The 14,890-nt window shown below is 36.6% G+C and overlaps 2 protein-coding genes across 8 annotated transcripts in view; both read right to left on the bottom strand.

Annotated features, from left to right (window-relative positions):
• Positions 1-14,890, bottom strand: part of LOC114526137 — a 221,341-nt gene that overhangs the window by 132,951 nt on the left and 73,500 nt on the right. The window lies entirely within an intron of this gene.
• Positions 1,726-10,495, bottom strand: LOC114526139. The gene is made up of 2 exons (XM_028547659.1): positions 10,382-10,495; positions 1,726-3,271 (listed from the first exon to the last, which is right to left on the bottom strand). Exon 2 carries the CDS (start codon positions 3,237-3,239, stop codon positions 1,743-1,745), a length of 1,497 nt encoding a protein of 498 aa, XP_028403460.1. The 5' UTR covers positions 3,240-3,271; positions 10,382-10,495; the 3' UTR covers positions 1,726-1,742.

Below are 14,890 nucleotides of genomic sequence, written 5' to 3' on the forward strand. Positions count from 1 at the left end.
AGAGAGTGCACGACAATTTATTTTGGCATTGTCAACAAAAGTAGCATCAGGACATTCGAGAAGAGATTTGAAGGATAAAACACTGAGTACTTTAGTAAATCCTAAAGATAGAAGGAAACTCGTCCCATCTAATTTCGAAATGTAATTGACATGAGTATCACAAGGCAAAAATCCAATCTCAAGCACGTCAACGATCCTTTGATTTATGAAATCGTACACTGCCAAAGTTAAATAATTTTTAAAATCATTTACGAATGCAACACACTTTCTGTTTTTCCACAAAAAGACTTTTGAACAATATTTATTGGAAAAAAGAACTACCTGACCAGATGGCAAACACATATAATTCATTTTCATTTTAACATTCCAGTCCGAAAACGAATGAGGCGGGGAGAACATTTGAAAAGAATCATTACTACACAAATTCTGGTCAACACGAATATTCTTGTTATAAGTCTTTTCTAAAGTTTCAGGATTCAAGACGTTCATGTAATCTAAGACTGGGGAACCAGATCTTTCCTCACCCCTTGGCCAAAGAAGAATATACGAGTTACAATTACTAAACAAACAATAAGACCATCCACCATACACATTCTCAACTTCAACCAATATATTCTTGCTTTTTACATCCCACACTTTGATTGACGTTTTCTCTAATGTGACAAGTTTCATTCCACATGAAGAAAATGAACAGTAATAGATGCCAACGGGGCCGTGCTTAATGAAGGGGACCTCTTTCTTTTCTTTAATATTGATGCAGAATCGGATTGAATTACATAAAATATATGAAGAGTCTGGAGAAAAGGCACAGAATTCGTAGCAAGGTCCTATCGTAATTTTTGCCTCAAAGATAGTTGTAAGATCTGGTATTTTAAGCATTTGAACTTTCTCGTCTGCGAAATATAAGCAAGCAAGTATCGTATTGTTCGGTGACACAATAAAATCAAAAAGTGGTTTGTCTGGAACCACAGCTTCGAGCACAATGCTTAAATTAGAATTGCTTTCAGTTGTCACATATTCTATCCAAATCTCATTTGTCCCACCCAAGATATCCCTAGCTACACTTTTTGAATTGAAGGCAGCTTGTGAAAAATCAAAGTGCCCATTAGCGAGTGCTTCCAAATATACGTAACAACTATCTTTTTCACAAGTCTTAAATGTTCCAATCTCAACTATTCCACGCCGAGAGCGAACTTCTATTATTGCGGAGAAACAAAGGTGTTGAATGAGGCTCCAAAAAATATCTTTGGAAAGTTTAGAACGGTACGTGCCAAGAATTCGACTGAAAGAATCACTGTCCAGGCGATAAAAAAATTTTAGTCTCAAGAAGTTTATACCAACATGCACCAACCAATGAAATTCCTCTACCTCGTCTGTATCGACCAAATATTTCCAACCATTTTCTAAAGCGTACCTACTCTCGGATGAAATTTGGAATTCTAAAACAGACTTCAAAGCATCTATCTCGCAGAATTGTTTCTTACAAGCACGCCAGAGACGTCTATTGCCGTCTTCAACATCTGCAACGAATGCATGTTCTTCATAACCGTTCAATGTCAGCCAATCCGATAATGACTTATGATAAACAGTCAGACACCCATCGTAAACTGGAAGAATCTCTGACATTAGGTCAAGAACCGCTTTACGTATTTTAAATTCTTCTTTAGAGAGACCCATGCATGTGAAAAGAACTTTTATTGGCAAAGGTTCCTTAGAAACGGCAACAACATTGATAAAACAGTTTAAGAGACATGAAGCATCTTGCTTGAAATTTGGAGGCCTGTTTCTAAACGTTTGAACTGGTTTTCGTAATATCCCGAAATACCGTTTGAGATGTAATCACTTAGGACGGGTTCAATTCCCACGCCCTTTTCTTTCAATTCACTGACCAAGTAATAAGCGTACAAAAACGATCCCTCACACTTTGAAATAACTGACCTTATACTATTATCATCAAGATTAGGTAAACTGTAACGAACAAAAAGCTCTATGTCGTGGTTGTGATCTTTGTCATCAGGACGGACTTCCCACGGGTGAAGATGTTCAAGAACCTTTCGTACTTGTACCTCTGGTCGACTTGAAATGAATATCTTAATCCAATCTGGCAGTTCACAAAATTTCTCAGATATCAACTCCAATAATTCGCTTTTCTCGTCAGTTTTGCTCTCGTCCAAAGCATCAACGATGATCAACATTGGGTCGTGTCTGTCAAGGGCATTGAGGGGATCGTTCAAAAGAACACGAAATGCGTCTGACAGCGAGTCACGAGAATGTTCACGACGAAGAATTTCAGTAAGTTTATCACGAAATCCTTCAACATTATCACACATTTGACTGGCAAAAGACTGGAGGATTCTCTGTGCATTGCTGTAATCAGAATTTCGAAAGTCACAGAAATGGTGAGCTGCGAGTTGACCACGTTCTCTAAAAAGCTCGCAAAGCTTTGCAGACAAAACACTTTTTCCAACGCCTGGACCTGCAGTTAGGATCAAGACCCTGGATTCTTCACTCCCAAACCAACTTGAAAGTTTATCAAACAACCACTTTCTAGTGCCATCTTGAAATTTTCTACAAAGGTCACGAATCTTTCCAGCAAAGTTAAATTTAGCCAGTTGCTCGACATGGGAGAGATGAACATTTTCAACCGTCTTTCTTAGTTTGACTACTTCACTTTTAAAATCATCCTCTTGTTGTTTCCATTCTTTTAATCTTTCAATATAACTTTCTTCTTCAGGGCTAAGAGGAGCCACCTTTAATTCATCGATATCATTTTGAGGAATTCCCAAGTTGACTAACGGAACAGAAATTTCTTGCCACAATGTTTCAAACGTTACGTCGTCCAAACCAGCAGTCGGAATATGACCATAGACTTCATTTCTAAACATTTTGATTCTTAAAATATTTGCAGATATAGAAGTATCGTTGACTGGAGGCATCACATTCCATCCGGTGGCTGGTGCAGACAATCCACAAATATTTCGGAGCAGGACAGTCAATAGGGTGATATCAAAGTTGTTTGAATCTGGTGAACCAGATTTTGGAAAGAGTAGATCCCATTGTGAGGCTTTAATTACACTGTATCGTATTCTCTGCAAGGTCGCTCTGTTGGCATTCAATACGGAAGCTAAGGTGGAAGGTGGATGCACCGCATGCAAAGAATTTCTCAAAGCATTTGTAGCTTTATCTACCAACAAATGACATACTCTGGAATAATTTGCTTTGGCTTTCAATGGATCCATTGTTGTCTTTTAAGTATCAATTTCACAATCCCCTAAACAAGACAAACAAACTGTCAGGATGATAATTCTTATAACTCTGTCGTACAAAGGTTTTTATATGGTTTGTGGCCAGCCGTAGACTACTCCTTTCCCCGTGACCACCCACTACGCAAAATATTCAACCGGAACACATTAAAGCTAAGTTACAGTTGTATGCCAAGCGTCCAGAGCATCATTTCGTCACACAACAAATCTAACCTACGTAATGAAGCCAACAACATTACCGACAAAGAAAAGTATTGTCGCGTGAAAGAATCCTGTCCCCTGCAAGGTGAATGCCTAACAAAAGCTATCGTCTACCAAGCGACCGTGAAGAATGAAAGCACGAGAGAATCCCAAACCTACGTTGGCCTTACTGAGAACACATTTAAGACACGCTACCTCAACCATATCTGCTCTTTCCGCAACAAATCAAAGAAAAACGCCACTGAGCTAAGCAAACATATTTGGAAATTAAAGGACTCCAATACACCGCACACTATCAGTTGGAAAATCATTAAGAAATCACAACCGTATTGTAATAAAACTAAACGCTGTAATTTATGCCTATCCGAGAAATTTATCATCATATGTCATCCTGAATTAAGCTCTTTGAACAAGCGTAATGAACTTGTTTCCACATGCCGGCATCGAAAGAAGTTTTTGCTAAGTAACACCTAGTAACCAACTACATGTAATATGACCTAATTAATTATGCGTCTCTTGTATATAGTCGTTGTGCTGTTTCATTATTATTTACCTGATGAGTATTTTTCATATTATTTACCTGATGAGTGTGGCAAGCTTAACGCTTGTCATACGAAACAGTTCTGTAGTAAATAAAATTCGATGAAGTAACTCGTGTTTCTCATCCTGTGTATATATATATATATATATATATATATATATATATATATATATATATATATATATATATATATATATATATATATATATATATAATATATATATATATATATATATTATATATACAGTAGGAGGCAAAAGTTTGAGTCCAGTCGTTGTAGAATTCCAGTATTAAATCCTGGCAGTGTTTTCGAGTTAAGACATGCGCGCTAGTGTTTCAGTACTGTAAACCATATTAATTGCACACTTTTTTCGTCCTAATGATCTAAATTATAACAAAATAAAGTTCTTATTCCTTTACACTGCCCAAGATGGGTGGGGAAAAAAGCAAAGTGATGGTGCACAAGGACAAATAGTTGCATTAAGTATTGAAGGATTCTTTCCTCGTAAGATCGCAGAAAAAGGGAGAATTTAAAAAGGTGGTATGCAACTAACCTTGGAGAGGTTCGAAGAAACTAAATCCTACTCAAGCAAACTTTTAGCTGCTTCGGTCATGCTCGGTTTGGCAATATTGAAAGATATAATAGGATCCTAATTAAAGAAAAGTATCATCCAATTCTTCAAGGACATGGAATTTCGTCTGGTACAAAGATGATCGTGCGTCTAACTGCATGACAATCCCCCTAAGCACATGCACATCTTTTATGTGCCAGAAATCTTTTAGAAGCAAATTGGTTTTGGTGATCTCGTTCTCATGGCTTTCCTCTTCAAATTCCAGATCTAAAACCTATGGAGCACTTATAGGACCGTTTTAACCGGAAATGGGCGAGGCACAGACCCGCCAGCCAGGATGACTTGAGGCAAGTGGTCAACGAATGCTGGCAAGGTATTGAACGTGCGACATTAAAAAACCTATGGAGTCTATGCCAGAAAGAATAAAGGTCATTTCAAGAGCAAAAAGAGGGACACTAAGCATTGACATGTAATGCATATTTGCACATTAACATACGTAAAATGAATATCATAACATCTCATAGTTGCTGTACAGCATGTATTTTTCTGTTTACTCATTTACTTTTTTGTAGTTCACTTATCGGTAAGGTTTTCTGTAGGATATTAATATATGCTGCTATAACAATGAAATACAGTCACTGGACTCAAACTTTTGCCTCCTACTGTATATATATATATATATATATAAATATATATATATATATATATATATATATATATATATATATATATATAAATATATAAATATATAAAAAAGTAAAAAAAAAAAAAATTTTATTTTACGTTTCGGGGCAAGCCCTCTTCGTCAGATTAACAAATAGATTACAACTACTCGCCCCGGCGGCTCGTGGCCACTTTTTTTGTTCTTATCACATATGACGTCATACCGTGTATCTATAACTGAACAGACAACGGTTCATTGTAATCTATTTGTTTTATATAATAAAACTGAAAAAAATCGAAAATTAATTGAATTATTTGTTTGCAATTTAAAAACAAGAAAATTGCTGTGACGTCATTCCGTGCGTTTGTCCTCTTATAGATCATGGCTCTCGACCGATGAAATTGCTTGAATTCTTTACGTTATTATATAAAACGAAATAACAATCTGTTCATTTTCGAGCAATATATTTTCAAGAGATCTCTCTTGGTCGTTGATCAGATCTCTTAGATTGCATGAAGTGCATGTGTGACTAGGATTGAAAATAATGATTTATTGAGACGTTTGAGAGTATAAAAGGTTTACTTTCAAACCTTCGGTTAAACTTATATATTTTTTATTTCACATTGTTTGGGAAATGTTTAAAATTCATCGTGGTGTGCCAGGATTCGAATGTTTCTCTGTGGCGGTAATTTTCTTTGACAATTCCTGTATTTCGTGAATTAATTATATCGTCCTGAGATCAATATTACTTTTGGTAAGAGAACTACTTGGTAAATTAGTTCTTATTCGCACATGGTATGGCTATTTACCATTGGTAAATCAACTAATTTGTCCAGTCGTACAAATGCATTATTTGCGAATTGCGAGATTACTTGACCTTCGTGTCGCTTTGATACGTAGAACGCGGGCGGGGGAACGGCGTTCACCTTGCAAAAACTACACGTGGGGGAACGCCGTTCCCCCAAACGAGAATTATAAAAGTATAGAACTCATTATAAAAGTATAGAACTCATAAAGTATAGATCGTTTTAATGCATGATCCATTATTGTAATATTGCCTAGTACTAATAAACATATATATTGTGTGATCTCAACATATAGTAAAAAAATATATAGATCCGTGCTTGGTAGCCAAGCCTTGAAGTGATTCCGCTTATTTAAATTTGTTAGTATCTAGAACCTTCGAAGAACTTGTAGTGTCTAGTCAAGCTAATGTTTTGCGCATATTATGTGGTTCTTGGTAGGTGCGCAAGGAAATGCCTGAAACTGACGAACACGGTATAATTCGGATAGGGAATAAATTCGCCCAGTGCGTAATACTTCTTAAATATTTTACGCTAATCTTAATTGTTTTTCTGCCTCGCCTTTACCAGCTAAAGTATAAAATGGCTTGTAAATTTAGTAATAATATAGTCTTGCTAAACACTTTCAAGAGTGACATCTCTGTAGAACGGTATCAATGAATTTCCATGTAAAGAATAAAATAATATCAAAAGATATTAGCGTCCTGAGTCCTGAGTATTTCATAGCAACCGCCAGCTCAATTCAACTCCAAGTCTACTAAATACTCGCGCTAAAAACACCGCATAAGAAATAGAATATTAGGTTTTATAAGTTGGTAAGGGAATGTCCAAACAATCTACAATCGTTGGATTTTTTAAAAAGTCAGCTGAAGATATATTTGCAGACAACGAGAAAGTACCAGAACGGGCAGAACCCCAACCGGAAAATGTAGGTGAACATAGTGAACGTGTCGAAACCAACGAAATTGACGAAGCTGCAGGTCCATCGACAGCGGCTGATGTGATTGACAAGCCAACGATCTGGACGGATATTTAAACAAACATTTAAACAGTGCGCGATGCACATAAAGGAGAAGAAGAGATGGCCAAAATGAGAGATGCGTTCCACGATTTGCAGGACTATCAAAGAAAACAAAGGGAAAGTGTCCATTCTGATCGACGAGTCTACTACTGTGTCAGATATTTCAACACTGATAATTTATTTAAAAGCTCAACTGGAAAGGTCAGGAGAAGCACAATTCTTGTTTCTGGACTTCGTGGGGTTGACAAATGGTCAGAGTGCAAAAGAGGTTCATAAGGCACTACTGGCTTGTTTAAAACGGCATGGGTTTGACATGGATTACTTGCAAAAACATTTTGTTGCATTTACAACAGACGGAGCTAGTGTCTTGACTGGAAAGAAGTCGGGAGTCATGGAGCTACTTATTAATGATTTTCTAAATCTCATCACCTGGCACTGTTTGAATCATCGCTTAGAACTTGCGGTTGACGATGCAATTGCAGAATTGACGAGAATAAACCATTTAAGGATTTTTGTTGAAAGACTGTATTCAATTTACAGCCAATCGCCCAAAAACGTGCGCGAAATTCGAGAATTTGCTAAAAGTCTAAATGTCCGGCTTCTTAAGATTGGTAAGGTACTGCGTACGAGATGGGTTGCGAGTAGTCACAGGACGGCTTTGGCAGTTTGGAGCAACTACTACTAAGCACCCTGCAAACACTTCAAAGACAAAGAAGCTGAAAAAGGAAAGAATTCAACAATGTACGAGGGGTTAAACAAGCGAATCGAGTCGGAGGAATTCATGAGAAGCATCGAAACATTGAAGTGCAAGACTGGAACAAAGTTGATGATAGCCAATAGGATGCGGTCATGGAAGGAAAATTTGGCAGTACCACTAGTTTCCAATCGTAGACATGTCATTATTGATGCTAATGCATTAATATACAAATTGTTAGATGCAATGAAAGATCGTCTCTTTGCCACATGTGCCTCTGGAACTGTTCGCGAAAGTGCTGCCTATCAGAAACTTCTTCATCAGATTTGCGTTCTCACCCAACTTATTGGCAACAGGATCTTGCTCTGAATTATGGTGAGGAAGAGGTACGATTATTGTGCGATCGGTTTTCCCTTCCAAGAAGTTCAACAGTGCCTGCGTTCCAAGACTATGTTGATAGTCAAGAGAGACGAGTACCTGACGATCTCCAGCATTTATTGAGATGTTTCGGTGTCCCAGTCTAATCGGCGGAACGTGGGTTTAGTCGAATGACTTGGTTTGTCCGTCAGTAAGAAATCGCCTACTGGTTGAACGAATATCGAATTTAATATTTATTAAACTCGTTGGTCCTCCGATTAATGCTTGGAATCCAGATAAATATACTAAATCCTGGTTGCGAAAAGGCCACGATATATAGGCCACGCCCATATATACGCCACGCCCATTCAAATCTAACTGAATACGCGTTCGGCGTTCCCCCACTTCCAAAATTTGCAAAACCTCGCTTTTAAGACAAAGCATTAAAAACAAAGAATTAAAAATACTGCCAGAATATATTATTCTGACACTTCACATGATATTTCACGAGACCAGGCAGCTTCAGCTTTTGTGTGATAAACAACGAAGGAATAATAAATAATGACAACAGTCAATCTGTTCGGAGCATTCATAAATGCATATCTATAGCGGATAATCGGAATATTGCTGTGATATTTCTTCATCTATTTTGTTGTATTTTGGGAACATGGCAATCATAAATGTACGGAGCAATCATAAATATACAAATATTTAATATATATATTCGCAATAAACTTATAAAGTATATATTTTAGTTGTGACAATGCTTCAGACGTTCAGCTTTTATGTAAAGAACGGAGCAAAAATATATAAATATATAAACGTCACATTTTTTAACACTTCGCAGTTCGAGTATTTGCGCGGTTTAATTGAGCCGTTTAGGCTTTTCCTAGAGACTTCTAAGTTTAATATTGCGAAGCGTACGCCGTACGGTGTCATATTAGTAAATTCGAATGTAATGGTTAAGGTCATTTAGCGTGCATGCGTGAGACCGCGCTCAGCAGGAGAAAATCGCAGCATGACACAATTGACGATACGAAAACTCTTACAACATTGGTACAATTTCCCTTTTACCATTGGTATACGTTCATGTTCGTATTCACAACACGAAAATATAAACTACCAATGATAAAATAATTTTGTCTATTACAGTATTGGTATACTTGCTACAATATTGGACATGCGTGGGTGATTTAGCAACGATGCTTATATATATCAGCATGCATTTTAATTTCTTTGTTGTTGTTTCGTTGCTTCGCCAAATTTCAGGCGAAACTTTGCAAAAACCTCTTTCGCACTGACTTTCGTTTCATATATTTCCAACAGATTCAATCTCATAGCAATGTTGCTTGAAGATACTTGCAGAAACTGCAGCTTTATACTGTTCGATTGTTTCACCGTCACGCCTGTTAAACTAAAAGCGTTCGTAGGTTTCATTTGTTTCAACAACAAGAGTCTCTTCAAATTTCTTTAGAACTTTAGCTAAATCGTCTTTACCATTCCTAACCGTAGAATACATTCATGAAACATTCCCTTCGGTTTGGATAATGATTGTCAAAAATAATGCGGTAAATAATGCGGCAGTATAGCATAAATCTCCCATCCTCGACGCAATTTTTTCCAGTTAGTCGCCAAATTACCGACTTTCTTAAATTCTTAAGCCTATGCAGAATTATCTGCACAGCCATAGTATTTCTAGAATGTTAAATTTTCGCTTTCCCTTCGACTATCACGATCAGACATTGCTTAGTTCGACTGAATGTCTTCTCGAGTAAAACTAAAACAACGCTGTTCACAATCCTACATCGGAAATCCATTCGGTTGGTTTAACATAATTACATTTCAAAATATAAGCTTTCTCATGTGAACTTCACCGCGTTTAAATTAACAGTGGCTAAACATTACGTCTGAATCTGGCTAAAAACTTAACAAAAAGCTCGCCTTCCATGCATGATAAGTATCTCAACAGCTAGCAATCCAGTGTTTATTCAACATATTTGACCAACCAAAGCCTGTCTGTAATCGTAACCCTGAATCTGAATTCTGACAAGAAGATCTTGTCTACAATTCGATTTGCTCGTGTATGGAGAAACAGCCAACATTACATGAAAGACTGTTAATGTTGCACAAAATGACTCAGACATAACTGTGCATCTTGTTGCTATGTGTGTTTTGCCTGAACACTGACATCATGCTTTCAGGCAGCTTTTATAGCCATGGGTAAGCTAGTAAATTGTGTAATAGATTGAAATATTCAGAATATACCTTTTTATTCCAAGTACAACGGAGCGAATATCAGAAATCTATTAAAATATCGTTTTACCAGAAGAAATATGACGAACTGATCGTTTGTTTTTTGACCGCATCATTCATGAATAACAATTATCAAATCAGTCAGTTTACTGTCTGTTTGATAAATTTAAATATTCCTTGGCGTGCAATTGAAATTCCTCAGTTTTCCTGACTTAAATTTTTAACAGTACTGGGGCGGGTTGTATGAAAGCCGGATAGCGCTATCCACCGGATAGTGATTTTTTCAACCGTTCTAAAAATGCTTAAAAAGCTATAAAATCTCGGCTTTGGATATTATTAAAGAGGATCCTCGACTTAGGAATACTAAGATTTATTCAAAGTTATACCTAACAACAGGTGATTTAAAAGCGATTGAAAAAACCAATCTCCGGTGGATAGCGCTATCCGGCTTTCATACAACCGGCCCCTGGGGTGAACTGGAGTGAGTTAAGGCTGGTTTCCACCTTTCCACTTACGCGTATTTTATACGCACGGAAAATTTTAAATTCTTTGAATTTTTTATTATTGAACATCAACGTCAACTATTGCATACTAAAATATGCAGAAAACTAAGTTCCTTCGATTTATTCACTTAGGTAACATGTAAAAGGGATTTATAGACTTTTATGTGCGTGTACGTGCGTATAAAAAACGCGTAGCTAAGTGGAAAACAGCCTTAAAGTCAATTATACATGTCACCTTTGAAAAAACTAAGTGAATAAATCGAAGGAACTTAATTTTCTGCATATTTTAGTATGCATTAGTTGACCTAGATGTTAAATAATAAAAATTTAAAAGCATTTAAAATTTTCCGTACGTGTACGTGCGTATGAAAAACGCGTAAGTGGAGAACAGCCTTTAGTAACTTCTTATCAAGTGATCGATATCGGACCCAGGTCTCTTTGTAGATGAGAAAGACCGAGGTCAGAGATCCGATATTTCTCGGTGAAAACCGAGCGAACGAGGTTAATAAAAAGTTTATTATATGGCATAAGGCATGTATTTACAGTTGAAACAAACAAGAAATGCATGAATTCGTATTAGTAGCCTGGTGCCACTACTATCTGGAACGCATTTGATTAAAAAGTACTAAAATATTGCATTAAATAGCTTAGCTAAAACCGTCTAAAGCCATCTTACTAATTTCAATAGCAATTAAATATGCCTTTCAAAATTGATTTGTGTCATTTTCTTTCTACCTTTAATACAGAAAAACCGAAGCAAAACCGTAAATTTTGTACATCTATAGTTTTTAATCAACCGTCGAATAGTTTCACTCTAGAGTTTTTACTCCAAAGCTATTTTGTTTACTACGTTTCTCTACTAGACCGATATGAGCTAATATTTATTATATCTGTATAGTGGAGAGACAATCAGATTGCACATTAGATCATACAGTGCTTGTGCATGTAATAAATCCATTTATTCTTAAAGCAAATAATAGTTAAGTAAATTATCTTGTAGGTACACCACGTAAGTATTGTAGTTGCTTGTAGTTTAAATATGACTCGATGCTGTCGTTGTAACGGGAATGGACGGTGTAGAAAAAGGATGTGTTTGTAGAAGGATCGAATTTGCACTAATTGTAAGGCAGAAAAAACAAACGATGTGATAATAAAAAAGCAGCATGCTTACACTGTTATTTTCAGGGAGTTATTTTAACTCTCCCATTACCCTTTTTTAGTGGAGTTAAAAATTTAACTATAGTTTTGGAGTAAAAATAACTCTCTTTGAGGGGTTAATAATTTTTAGACCTTATTAACTATGCAGAATTAACTCCTTTTGGGGGAGTTAAGCAATCTAACCCTCTTTTATGAGTTATTTTGACTCACCTATTACCCTTTTTTGGGGGTGATAAAAATTCAACTCTCTTTTTGGAGTTAAATAAAATTCAAAATGGCGTGCACAAGAGGAGCGGGTTAATAGTTTATTATAAATTTTAGTCTTATAAACGTGAATTGATTTAACTCTGGAGTGAAAAAGGCGGAAAAGGCTTGTAAATATTACGAATGTTTGTGCCATTAATATAATTTGACTTCTAAACCCTATATTTTAACTTATATCGCTTTCTTCATCCCGATGTATAAAGTTTCTTCCTACGGCATTTAACTTTTAAGTTCAAGTTTATAAGGCTGTTCTGTTCATCTGTATATCAAAGCCATTCCCCCCATAAAATAGGGAAAAACGGCAGGGCTGACGATGATCTATTGATTATATATGTTATTTCTGGCTGTGAGGTCGTTATTTCCGTTTTCGAGACCGTCGGCACAGTTTTTTGTATCCGGGCCGAAGCTGCCGGTAAAATATAATGTGTTTATTTTTTAACCTTTGCCGTTGGCCGAGGGAAGTTTTCGAGACCGAGAGCACAGATTTTTGCCTCCGGGCTGAAGCTGCGGTATATAACGTGTTTATTTTTTTACCTTTACATTATTGACTTCATGAAACACAAAAAAAGCAAAAAAATTAGCAAATAACTATATAAAAACTATAATTTCTGCAATCTACAAGGCTACAAGCCATTTCAGAATTTTAATACGTCAACAACTCCTTAAAAGGATATCCTAGTCGGGAAACAGCCAATGAAATGGCAGATATTGTTACCATAGCAACTAAATCACGGCAAATTCGGGCAAATCGACTAGAAAAACAACGTAAAATGCAGCGAAAAAAGGAGTAAAAATCCAAACTAAGACGTTTTTCGGGTATGTTTTTTATTTCTAACATACTTTTAGCCTTTTCCGGAAAGGTTTTTACACATCTTAGCCTTACGTTGCTTTGGTTTGGCCGTTTTATTCACATTTCACACCGGGCCGGATGCATTTCAAGCGGGCCGGATGCAAAAATCAATTTTAAATAGGTCATTTTATCACTTTAAAATTTACAGTAATCAAAGTCTTTCAGAAGTAATTCATAATTTAGGGTATAGGAAGAGTATTATTGAGGTTAAAAGCAACAACTGATGTTAGAATTATTTAAAAGTGGGCTATGAAAAGGTGATCCTTTCAGACAATTAGCAATTCAGAGCTTTTGTATTGATCTGTCTTTTCAAATATACAACTCACAATATTATACAAATGCAAGTGAATTGATAATAAGAAATTTTGTGACATAAATTTACCAATATGACACTACGAAAACCTTTGGCTTTAATGTTTTTAGTTTAATAATCCAATACACAAACACAATTTGCATCAGAACTCTGAAAGTAGAAATAATATAACTACGATAGTGGAGTTACCACTGCTTAACTCCTTTTTAAGAGTTACATTTTAACCCCTAAATGATAGTTATTCTGACTGCAAAAACGGAGTTAATATTTTACTCCAAATCTGGAGTTACTTTTAACTCCAAAAAGTGAGTTGTTCTGTACCTTTTTCCGTAACTCCTATTTTAGGAGTTAAAATAACTCCCTCAAAATAACAGTGTACTAGAAAGTTTTGAACTGCTTCTGACATCGCAATGACCCAGCCACGGGAAGCATAATACTGCGCTCATATGTAGCATTAAGCAAAAAGATATTTAAAATGTTTATATAGTGTATTTATATGGAGTATAGAAAAACATACGTGGTAAATTATATCGTGCATGTGCATGACAAATACTTTTATCTTGTAACTTCACGGTTATACAATAATATAAATAATATATTCGAGAAATAGGAAACTACCACCGCGAAATCACTGCATCCATGAGTAATCGCTGTCGCTGATATTCAACAATCAACATTTAATCATATCATTTAGGGGCAGATTACATGGACCGGGGTAGCACGTTTTGCCGAGCAAACAATTACATGAGTGATTTCAGTATGATATTCTCACTGGGCGCTTCGCTAAACAATACCATATTAATGCGTTAAAACTTAATGCAAATATAAGCAGCATCAGAGTAATCGCATGAATAAACACGGTTGGTATAAAAGACCGGGAAAACAGCAAATTTTCACATTTTGCCACGAAGACGACCTGGCTGCATATACAGGAAGGAATTTTTTGCTGTTGGAGTGTCGCAGCCGAGCCATAAGTTGGATATGGACGACCCAGCCGTTCAACCTCTGGCAGTGCATATTGATGCGGTTTTAGCAGAACACCAACCACCTCAGCAAGCCGTACAGTTAAACGATATTGCAGTCGAGATCAATAACCCCGTAAATCCGCCAGTACAGTCTCAAGAGCCGCGTATACCCAGTGCAGGTTTCTCTTCGTATTGTTTTTACTCGGCAGGGTTAGTGCTTTAGGCTTAGCTTCGTTGAAAGGGACAGGGTTTTTTAAGCTCCTCCTTCAAAAGCTTACGGGATTTGTCCACATGTCTCGTTTTCCTTCTGGTAGTGCAATTCCTACTTTGCTTTCTGTTCATCGGGAGAGGCACTCTTAGTACGCCTTACATTCTGTCTACGACGGGATACCCGTGTTCAGAGGCTGAGTCGGATGTCGTGCTTCTCACCGGGTCGACGTTTCGTGTGTATAACCCTTTCCATAGCCT

Source organism: Dendronephthya gigantea, unplaced genomic scaffold, assembly GCF_004324835.1.
Source record: "Dendronephthya gigantea isolate DGI-Jeju-01 unplaced genomic scaffold, DenGig_1.0 000037F, whole genome shotgun sequence".
Classification (NCBI taxonomy): Eukaryota; Metazoa; Cnidaria; class Anthozoa; order Malacalcyonacea; family Nephtheidae; genus Dendronephthya; species Dendronephthya gigantea.